Source organism: Adiantum capillus-veneris, chromosome 27 (genome assembly GCF_014529385.1).
Source record: "Adiantum capillus-veneris isolate H3 chromosome 27, ASM1452938v2, whole genome shotgun sequence".
NCBI classification, from domain to species: Eukaryota; Viridiplantae; Streptophyta; class Polypodiopsida; order Polypodiales; family Pteridaceae; genus Adiantum; species Adiantum capillus-veneris.
Genome location: NC_140957.1, coordinates 133,491,286 through 133,501,666, shown reverse-complemented (window position 1 = coordinate 133,501,666; position 10,381 = coordinate 133,491,286). Strand labels below are relative to the sequence as shown.

Genomic DNA, 10,381 nt, shown 5'->3' with positions numbered 1-10,381 from the left:
GTGGTCGGAAAACAACCGGTCGGTTGGCTGGTGGCTGGTGGTCAATGGCCGATGGCCGGTGGTCGAAAGTCAATGGCTGGTGGCCGGTGGTCGGAAGTCAATGGCCGGTGGCCGAATTCAAAAGCGGACTTGTCTTCTCAAGGGCGGCCACACATGGGCGGATTGGAGGGTCCTATTTGGACTTATTCGCACAAGGGCGGCTACACATGGTTGTCTCTCATAAGAGAGGGCAGCCCTTTTGGCCTATAAAAGGAGGCCATTTCTACACACATTTCATAGTGTGAAGTTGATGCAACAAGGTGAGTGTGAGGTGGTGAGAGTGAAGCAAGGCGGGAGCTCCATTAAGGGTATAATCCCTTTGTAAACTACTTCTTGTTTTGAAGTACAAAAGCCATTGAGTGGCTGCTTTCCCGTGGACGTAGCCCACATTGGGTGAACCATGTATATCGTGTGTACTCTCTCTCTCTCTACTCTATAATCTCGTGTATATAAATCTGTCTCTCTCCATTAAGTAATCTACTCAATTATCTATTTAGCTACGTCTTATTTCCTAACAATGAATTCATCACAAGCCCGGATTCACCTTTAAATGAAAGTTCCAGGTATTTGTGTGTGGGCCATCCGCTAAGTTCCAATGGCTCAATTTTGAGGCATGGTTTCCCATACTATCTCTTTGAAAGTAGCAGTTGCTTATATTAAATCGGGTGATAATTGCTTGTATATTTGTGTGTGTGTGTGTGTGTGTGTGTGTGTCACACACACACACACACACACCCACACAGAAGCAAAGGAGGGAGGGGAAGGAGGGAAACCATTGCAAGCAAATAAGTGAGTGACTAAGCAGGGAGGGAGGCGTTCAATTTAGGGGCTGTTGAGACTACGCAAGGAGGTGATTCCACTTTTCCACCTTCTTTCTTTCACCAGCGCACAGAGTTCCATGGAGCAGTTCACATTGTGCAAGCTTGGCATGGGGAGTGTAGCTGCTAGTTGGAAAGCACAATAGGAACCCATTGGTTGTAGCAGGTTGCTCCTTTTGTGGGGGCTCAACCACGTTCGAAGCACGCAAGGAGAACTTGGGCTCGAGTCAGCACGCTACACAAGCACTGCCAACACATGGCCATGTGCAATGTGAACTACAATACTGTGAATGCCAATGCCGATTGGTCCACTTCAGCAAGCTATGCGCAATCTGAATGTTGCCTTCGAGGTGCAACATTTTTACACCCTACAACATCCTCACCTTGTGTGGAGTTTGATTTTTGGACCCTATGATGTCTCAATGTGCATGTTGTTGTAAAGTAGGCAGTAAGAGAAGCATGTGTAGAAAGGTTTTAGTATGACAGGTAGTTGAGAGATCTTGGGGAGAGGAATCTTTATATGTGCAACCTTCAAAGGCTTCTCATACAAAGACCATTCCGTTTTGTTTTGTGTTGTGGTGTGACTTTTGTCGAGCAATGCAACAAAAACTATGGAGTTGTAGAAATGGGCAGGGGCAGAGCATCGAGATTTAAGGCTACCTCTTTGCCCTTTTCAATGTTCTCAATGTTTCTCGTGCCCTTTTCACTAATAACAAAATAACAAAATGACGTGTCAAACTTACCTTTCTTTTCTCTTCACCTTACCTTTCTTCCGTCTTACCATCTCAGCAACTTTGTCTGCGTCTCTCTACTGGCTTCTCTTCTTCTTCTTTCCCCCCCCCCCCCCCCCCCCTCTCTCTCTCTCTCTCTCTCTCTCTCTCGTAGATCTCTCGAGGCTCTTATACCTCACACACACACAGACGGTGACATTCCCTGAATCTCAGATCAGCTACCCTCCACCTCCGGGGCCTCCCTCCCTCTCTGTGGCCAGTTACAGACCGCATCATCGTGTCTGTTGGGTAGTGGGCTCTCCCGAGCAAAAGTGCCCAAACGCAACAAACGCACGCAGTGCCACGCACACAGTCTCTCTCTCTCTCTCTCTCTCTCTCTCTCTCTCTCTCTCTCTCTCGCCAGGCTGCCCTATGAGTTCATTTGCAGCTTTGTTGGTGCTCTCCCTTCTTTGTACTTAGTATGCCTAGTCAGGGCTGTCCTACCTGCTCTACCTGCCCTTTCGTGCAAGCTGAGGAGACTTCTTTGTAGCTGGGCACCTTCATTTCCTTCAAGATGAGAGCTACGAAGATTGTGGCATGTGCAGCGGCAATGGGGAACCTTCTTAATGGATGGGACAGTGCGACTCTTGCAGGTAAGATCTTCTTAACGTTTGGGGTCCCAGCGCCTCGTGTGGCAGCATGCCCTCAGAATGTGCAAGGGCTAGTGCATGCAATGATTCAGCTTCATGTTGAGCACATCAAGCGCTCCTTCTGTAGGCCATTGATTCTTCTTTTGGTGTTCTAAGATTTATGCCTTGAGGCATGATCCCTATTCGTTGTGGTAGACAGTCTGAGCATAGTCAAGAAAGGGTTCGGATTTGTATGCGAAAGGATTGGTTGACGATGGCCTTTCACTGTGCAGTCAGCCCCTGGAAACGTGGACATGGTGTTCATGATATTATGAGCTTACTTTAGCATCATTGGTATGCTTTGGGATCTGCGTTGTGATAGCAGCGACACACTTTGCCATGCTTTATCCAATTTTTTGGAGGCTCTGGCAATCCATGCTATGATAAGTGGATCTGTTCTGTTGTTTGTAAAGATGCTTTACTTGGAACATTCTGAAGGCAGTTTCAGAATCCTCTTGATAGTTTATTAGCGAACTTTGCTCAAATGTGGGTGCTCTTTCTACTTGAATTTCATGTAGGCCTACACTCATTTTGTGTTCGACTTCTGTATCTTGGTTATTGCATCACCTATACACAGTGTTGCGTGGTAAGACTTTTGCACCGTGTGGGTGTATGTGCGTATGGGGGCACTATTGCGTATTAAGACATGTGTCGTTCTGCCTTCCAGAAAGTAACTTGTCTGTTTGGATACGTCTCTGTACTCTGAAGCATTTGTAAAAGGCTCAAAAGATCTGAGAGCAAAATGGTGTCTCCAAACTAAAAGAAATAAAAGCTGGGCCTATCAAGCTTATGCTTCTTAGCTTAAGTTAAGGTGACAAGCAGTGCATCTTGACATGGGACCAAAATGCATGGGGTGGGTCCTAGCTTTCACAACGTAGCTTTTGGCTGTCAAAGTTGATTGAGCTGTCAGTTTGTATTTGCTGCAAGTCATCTGGGATTGTGCTGTTTATTTGTTTCTTAACACTCATTTGTTCAATAGCACTCAGGGGGTTTTTCGAGATTACTTGCTTAACACTTTATTTGAATTCTGTCTGTTGTAGTGGTTCTTATGGTTCTTGTTTGGTAAGCATTGAGATTTGGTAGCTGCCTTCATGCCATCAAGACTTATGGTCATAGTTCAGGGCTCATGATTGGCCCATTGGATTTTCTTTGCACAATTGAATACATGGCTGCCGAAAGTGAAGATGCACCATTTTTACTGTGCAGGTGCTCTGCTGTATATTGAGCCAGAGTTTGACTTGGATACACAGCCAGTTTTGGAAGGTTTTGTTGCAGCTGCATCGCTTGTGGGAGCTGCTTTAAGTACCACCTTTGCAGGGTCAGGAGCAGACTGGCTTGGACGCCGCAAAATGATATGCATTTCTGCAATAGTGTACTGTTTGGGTGCTCTACTCATGTTCTGGTCTCCTAATGTGTACATGCTCTTAGTTGCTCGCGTTTTAGATGGTGTTGGGGTTGGACTAGCAGTGACAGTAGGTCCTCTTTATATCTCTGAAGTTTCTCCGGCAGAAATACGAGGAGAATTGAATACTTTACCTCAGCTTTTAGGTACAACAGGAATGTTTTTGGCATATTGCATGGTTTTTGGTCTCTCTCTTACAAGCAACCCCAGTTGGCGAATGATGCTGGGATTCCTGTTCATTCCCTCTCTTATCTATTTGGCACTTGGGCTGTTTTTCTTGCCCGAATCTCCAAGGTGGCTTGTCAGCAAGGGAAGGACAAAAGAGGCTAAGCAAGTTCTTCAAAGGCTCCGTAGCAAGGAGGATGTATCAGGTAACGGCTTCATTGTAGCCACTTGTTCTCCATTTGAAATTGTCCTTGATAAGGACATTATAAGGTGGATCGTTTATTATTGATTATGAGTAGCACAATTTAGTACTTTGGAAGCTTGTGAGTATGGCCCCGTTTACACCTCTAGGTTCCAGATGTTACTTGTGCCTTGCCCATGCATTTTGTTGGGTTGGAAATGCCTCAAGATCAGCATAGGATGCTCCTTGAAGATCCAAATGTTTTGAATGATCAAACGCATTTTAAGTGTGTTGTGGAGGACAAGTGGATTGGTAGGCCAAAAGCGTGTCAAAGCAGCAGGCATTAGCATAGCGCGTAGTGACTCTGGTAGACCATATCGTTCTCTTAATTGGTGATGCTTGTGGCAATTTCTCATGGGCATGAAGTAGCTTGAACGCTCTTTTTTAACCTCAATTAGAGACCATGATTATTAACATTTTGAATTTCTGTGCCTGCTTTCAGGAGAAATGGCTCTATTAGTAGAGGGCTTGGGTGTGGGAGAAGCTCCAACTTTGGAAGAATACATTATTCAGCCTGCTGATTTCATGGGTGATCTAGACAATGCGATTGCTAGTGAGGAGGATAACCACATAAAGCTTTTTACTCCTGAAGATGGGACTGCATGGATTGCAAAGCCCATCTCCAGTGTAACTGGCTCACAAGGGTTTCTTTCTCGCCCTTCAAGCATAATCCATCAGGCAACTCCGCGACTAGGGAGTATGTCGCTAATGGATCCAATGGTCACCTTAATGGGAAGCTTCAAAGGCACTTTTGCAGAACACTATCATGGTTTTGGTAGCATGTATAGCCACGCTCATAATCAGCAGTTTGAGGCTTTTGCTGATGAGAAAGATGATGAGGAGAGCACTCGGAGGCACAATGAAGTCAGTGGCTACTACTCTGAGGATGGGGATGGAGAGGGGGCTTTGACGAGCCCTCTACTTTCACGACATAGCAGTGGCCATTGGGAGGAATCAGACCTACGCAGAGCGGACTCTTTGGCAAGCTCTGTGTCCAGGATAGCTTCTAAAGATGTTAAGGAAGTCTCACATCAAGCTGTACCCACTAGCATAGCACCTCAGCATGGAAGTTTTGTGGGTTCAGTTGGGAGCACAGGTATTGGAGGTGGTTGGCAGTTGGCTTGGCAATGGACTGGTCCTGAAGGGACCGAAGGAAAACCGGATCAAGGCACGTATCAGAGGATATTCTTGTTCCAGGAAGCACCTGTAGATGGGCCACGAATGGGCTCTACCTATTCACTTCCCCGTTTTGGTAGTACAGTGGGTGAGGTGGAGTCTATACCTGCTGCCGCTTTGATTAGCAGGCCATCCCAGTATGGAAAGGATATCCATCTTGAGAACCAGGTGGGGCCTGCATTGGTACATCCAGCAGAAACGGCTACAAAAGGGCCGGCATGGTCGGATCTTTTTGAAGGAGGCGTCAAACAGGCACTTATTGTGGGAGTGGTTTTGCAGATTCTTGAGCAGGTGCATCAACCTCCCTCTCTCTCTCTCTCTCTCTCTCTCTCTCTCTCTCTCTCTTTTGCTTGCAAGCATTCTCTCTTCAAGAAGCATGCATGACATGTATACGTCCTCTCACTCTCCTTCCCCTTTTCTCTTGCTTGGCCATGAGGATCTTAAGTCTTAAAGAGCTTATTTACGCAGCTAATATACTTGAATTGACAGTTCGGTGGTATCAATGCGGTTCTGAACTTTACACCTGAGATACTTCAAGAGTCTGGTGCAGACGTGTTGCTGTCTCAGATGGGGATTTCCTCTGACTCAGCCTCGATATTAGCGAGTGCGGCAACCCAGCTCGTGGCATTACCATTTATTGTTATTGCAATGCGGCTCATGGACATTGTTGGCCGGCGGTATGAAAGCTGCTCTTCCCGAGTTCTTGATCCTCCCTCCTCTGCTTCTGCCTTTGACTAACACATGTTGATTGCAGGAAAATTCTTTTAACTACACTTCCAATCCTGGTGATCGCTCTTTTGTGTCTTATCATCATCAATCTCGTGCCTACAAGTGATGCTGTCTTTGCTACAGTGTCGGTGTTGAGTGTTGTTGTCTATGTGATCTTCTTTGTTACGGGGTTTGGCCCCATTCCCAACATGCTTTGTGCGGAGATATTCCCCACAAGAGTGAGGGGGGTTTGCACAGGAATTTGCCAAGCAGCTATGTGGATAACAAATATCTTGGTGACTGAGCTGTTCCCTATACTAGATTCATCACTTGGCATTGCACCGACATTTGCATTTTTTGCTTTCTTCTGCTTCATAGCGTGGATATTTGTGTTTGTGAAAGTGCCAGAAACGAAAGGCATGCCATTGGAGGTGATTGTGGAGTTCTTTGCTATGTCTGCTGCCGAGAAGAAGAAGCCAGCGGTCGATTATGATGAATTCGGAAAGGAGGGTGAAGTCTGAGTGAGCTGATTGCCAGCAATGGCAAATTGTCTAAATTTTTTGGTGGTGATAAAGCCTGGTATTGTTGTCCAAGGGAATGAAGTAAAAGATGTAAGCCGAGGGCTTGCCGAGCTTACAGAATCCCGATCCTGGCGGGATTCATCAATTGATTATGGAGAGCAGGACAACATTGGCTTCAATTTTTCTGATATGGAAGAGCTTGTGTATGCAATGATTTTGCTAATATCTTGTAGGGTGTGGGTATGCTAGGGATAAGAAGAGCAAGGTCCATATGTGAATTGAGTGTGATTGTATATCTTCGTAGATCTTCCATTGATCCTTTTTTTAAGGTCATTGGGTACCTAAACATCTCTTGTATGTTGCATAGAACGATATATATTTGATGGGTCGATCATTGCTTGGGTTGCTGCTAGGTTTGCACCCAGAGGCTCTGCTCACGAGCAAGTTGTATCTTGCTCATGGATCTTTCAGGGTCTTTCTAACAAATTGATTCTTTTCTTAAAGGCCTTGTCTTTAAGAAGAATGGTATCTTCGATGGATGCTCACTCCCCTGTCTAGATGCACTTCCTCCATAAGAGTTAAAGTTATCGCTAAAATTATGTGTCGGGCAACTTAGGTGCAAGTTGTGAAAGTCATAACACTCAAAAGTAAAAATCATTGAATCGGTGCATATTGATTAATTCATTCTTTTTCTGGGTGTTTTGACACTTGGTGATGAGTAAGGTTGAACGGATGAAGCCAAATCCAATCCTGTCTTTGCAGGGTGTGGCCCTCTTTTGTAGGGATGCTGCACTTGTACTATCACCTTTCTTAGATACAGGGCATCCATCGAGACTCAAAGGTAGTGTGTTACCTTCATTCTATATCCTTTGAGGATTTGAACTTTCTTAGTCATGAATGCTAGTTGAATTAATCCTCCATAATCTCCAACAAGAGGTATCAGAGCTTGAAGGGGGCTTAATCCTCTTGGTTAGTATTGACCCCCCCCCCCCCCCCCCCCCCCCCCTCTTCTCTCTCTCTCTCTCTCTCTCTCTCTCTCTCTCTCTCTCTCACACACACACACACACACACACACACCTGGTGAAACGTGTCAAGCTTAGACATGCTATTGGTAATACTAGTGAGCTAGAACTCTCTTTGATTAGTAACCTAGTGATAGGAGACTATAGGGTTTGGATTAGTACATACAGGTCTCTATGAACTCTCTCCTACTCCCTCAAAGCATTTAAACATGCTTTGAATCAACCTGATCTCGGGGGACAGTGTTGTCTGATAGGATTTTGGCATTAGCCATTTATTTCATACCTTTTTCTCATTGTTTGTTTTTATTCTTCTTTGCATCATTAATAAAATCCCTTATGACTTTTGATCATAATTTATGTGATTCCCTTTGCATAAGCTTTTAATGGAGCCTTTAAATTCTAAAAAGTTGATAGCAATCGACCAATCATTAAATAGTGTGTATAGTTATGTGAAATTCTACTAGCTTTGAACAAAACATTCTTTATAGGGACCAATGGGTTAGACTATTCTTGGGTAGGGTTCGATTCCTTTCATATTTTGATAGAGGAAAGTGGGTGGACTTGACACTTGGAGGTCCAAAAGACTTGCTTAGTTGGTGGGCTTGGCAGGTGACTTTTCAGGTTTTAAATTTTAGCTTATTGTCTGAGTGTAGTCGGAGAGAGGACTATCTCAATAGCCATAATCCCTTGGGCTACAATGAACTATTGCCATATCTATTGAAGGGATATCCCCACAAAGCTTCCAATGATATATTAGCTGGTCATTCTCATTCAAGGGGCTATTCCTACATAGGAATAGAGCTTTTTTCACATCTAAGGGAGCACTCCCTTGTAGCATTAAGAGTATAGAAGGTTCATGCCAAGGTCCTATATCAAAGAGGGGGTTCCCACCAAGGTTCTAAAAGTAATTCTCACTCTCTATCTCTCTCTCTCTCTCTCTCTCTCTCTCTCTTAAATAAAATCATTGCAACCAATCACAATACAAACCCTCGCAATGTTTGTCATTATAATTTTGGAAGATGTTTTAGTCTCTAAGACTCTATAGGACCACCTTCATAGTAGAATGGGATAAAAGGGAATACAAAATAAAAGGGGTCACTTGATGGGAAAGAGCCTTTGGTCCATAGTGACACCACCCAAACTATGACCCTTTGGCCCATAGTGACTCTTCATGTAGTGAGACCACCCAAACTAGAGCCATGAATGCATATAACTTTGTGAAAGACGAACAAGCATTAGAATTATGATTAGCTCATTACATTGTAAATATGTTGATGAGGGTAGGACATCAACACAAGCTTGGGAGATGCTAAAGAACAACTTTGGGGGTAAACTAAAGCAGCTAAGGTTCGCTTAAAGAAAGAGCTTCCTGAATAATTGGTAGCCTTGCAAGCCGATTCAAAAGCATGGTAACATAACTCACATATACAAATGTGAGGTGCTTGAAGAAGATAAAATTGTGAGTCCTTTTGGGGGCTTTACCAACTACTTTTGACAACCTAGTCACCATCCTAGAAGAAAAGGATCCAACTCTAGACGCGAGGGATGTGGTGGACTCTATGCAAGATGAGGAGAAAAAGTGTGTGTGTGTGTGTGTGTGTGTGTGTGTGTGTGTGTGAGAGAGAGAGAGAGAGAGAGAGAGAGAGAGAGAGAGCTACAATCTAGTTCAAGAGCAATTTTAGTAGTCTCTAGTCATGCATCTTCATCATCAAATAACATCAAGTCTTGCTTCAAGTGTGGGTAACTCGAACACATAGCAAAGGATTGTTTTATCCCTAAGCCATGCACTCAATATGGGGAGAAGGGCCATACTTCTTTCAAATGTTAGTTAAATAACAAGGCACTAAAAGAAGCAAAGTCAACAAAGCATGAACACATGTGGTCGAGGAAGAAGAAAAGGAGGACAACAAAATAATGTATAATCTATGGATACTGACAGTGATGCTCTAAACACTTTTCTTGTATCTTTTCTCTTTCCTTGCATAATACATTTCTCGTGTAGCTTGGGTGAGCTTTGGGTATTCTTTCTTGGATTGGGGGTATTATCTTTTTTCTTAGACATAGAAAGGGAATGGGGTCTAGGAAGGCCTCTTTATTTGGCAGTTTCAGGGAGTCAAATCTTTGGTATTAAAAAAGAGATCAAAGGAAAGCTTTTGAATTTAAATAGGTAGAAACAACTAGTTTACTTGAATTCAAATATTCATTTCTAAATGAAATTTAAAATCTAGTGGGTAACCATATCATGTAACATAGCCACGGAAAGAGCTCGGCATCTATATCTTAGATATTTAATCTCCACTCAAATTAGAGTTTGTATGTAAGACCTATGGAAGTCTGAAAATCATAATTTTGTCCACTCCCCTTTCTTTTTGTGTGTGTGTGTGTGTGTGTGTGTGTGTTGGGGGGGGGGGGGGGGGGGGGGGGATCCTTTGACCACTCTTCACTCTTACACATCCACAATTTTTGCATACATGGGATGTACTAATTTGTCAAAATTTTTTGCATACATGGGATGTACTAGTTTGGCAAATTAGGAGGCCCTCCTAGGCTCCATCCTCTTCGTAATGTTGGAGATTCTCTTTTGCTCTTGCATTGGTGTGTGTTGTCTTCAACTATCATATCAAATCCCAAACCCCAAGGGGAGGGTTGCTCGAGGGGGGGGGGGAGAGGGGTTTTGTGTTCACCCATAAATATGTTAATGTAGCATGCGATTTCAACTTAAGGGCTTTTTGAAACGTATATTCTACCCTTATTTAATATATAGAGAAGGGTACCCAACAAACGAGGTTAACACAAATTGAATAGGAAAAGGGTGTGTTGTATTAGTGGAGAATCAGCATGTAAGGGTTTTTAAATAGGCCTTTACATTTGTGATACAAAGGGTTTACAT

General features: G+C 43.8%; 1 protein-coding gene across 2 annotated transcripts; it reads left to right on the top strand.

Annotated features, from left to right (window-relative positions):
- Nucleotides 1-1,718: 1,718 nt before the first annotated feature.
- On the top strand, nucleotides 1,719-6,972 carry LOC147422787 (monosaccharide-sensing protein 2-like). 2 transcript variants are annotated; one of them, XM_086502484.1, is made up of 5 exons: nucleotides 1,719-2,220; nucleotides 3,463-4,029; nucleotides 4,507-5,531; nucleotides 5,730-5,917; nucleotides 5,995-6,972. In XM_086502484.1, exons 1-5 carry the CDS (start codon nucleotides 2,142-2,144, stop codon nucleotides 6,467-6,469), a joined length of 2,334 nt encoding a protein of 777 aa, XP_086358610.1. In that variant the 5' UTR covers nucleotides 1,719-2,141; the 3' UTR covers nucleotides 6,470-6,972. The 2 variants fall into 2 exon arrangements, with proteins under 2 accessions (XP_086358610.1, XP_086358611.1); XM_086502485.1 differs by lacking the exon at nucleotides 1,719-2,220 and adding an exon at nucleotides 2,260-2,742.
- Nucleotides 6,973-10,381: the final 3,409 nt, after the last annotated feature.

What these genes read in the sequence shown, in the direction of transcription:
- LOC147422787 (XM_086502484.1), top strand. Translation starts at nt 2,142, where the DNA reads ATGAGAGCTACGAAGATTGTGGCATGTGCAGCGGCAATGGGGAACCTT. An exon ending in TAGCAAGGAGGATGTATCAG is followed by an intron (nt 4,030 to 4,506) that starts GTAACGGCTTCA and finishes GCCTGCTTTCAG; the next exon opens with GAGAAATGGCTCTATTAGTA. An exon ending in TTTTGCAGATTCTTGAGCAG is followed by an intron (nt 5,532 to 5,729) that starts GTGCATCAACCT and finishes TTGAATTGACAG; the next exon opens with TTCGGTGGTATCAATGCGGT.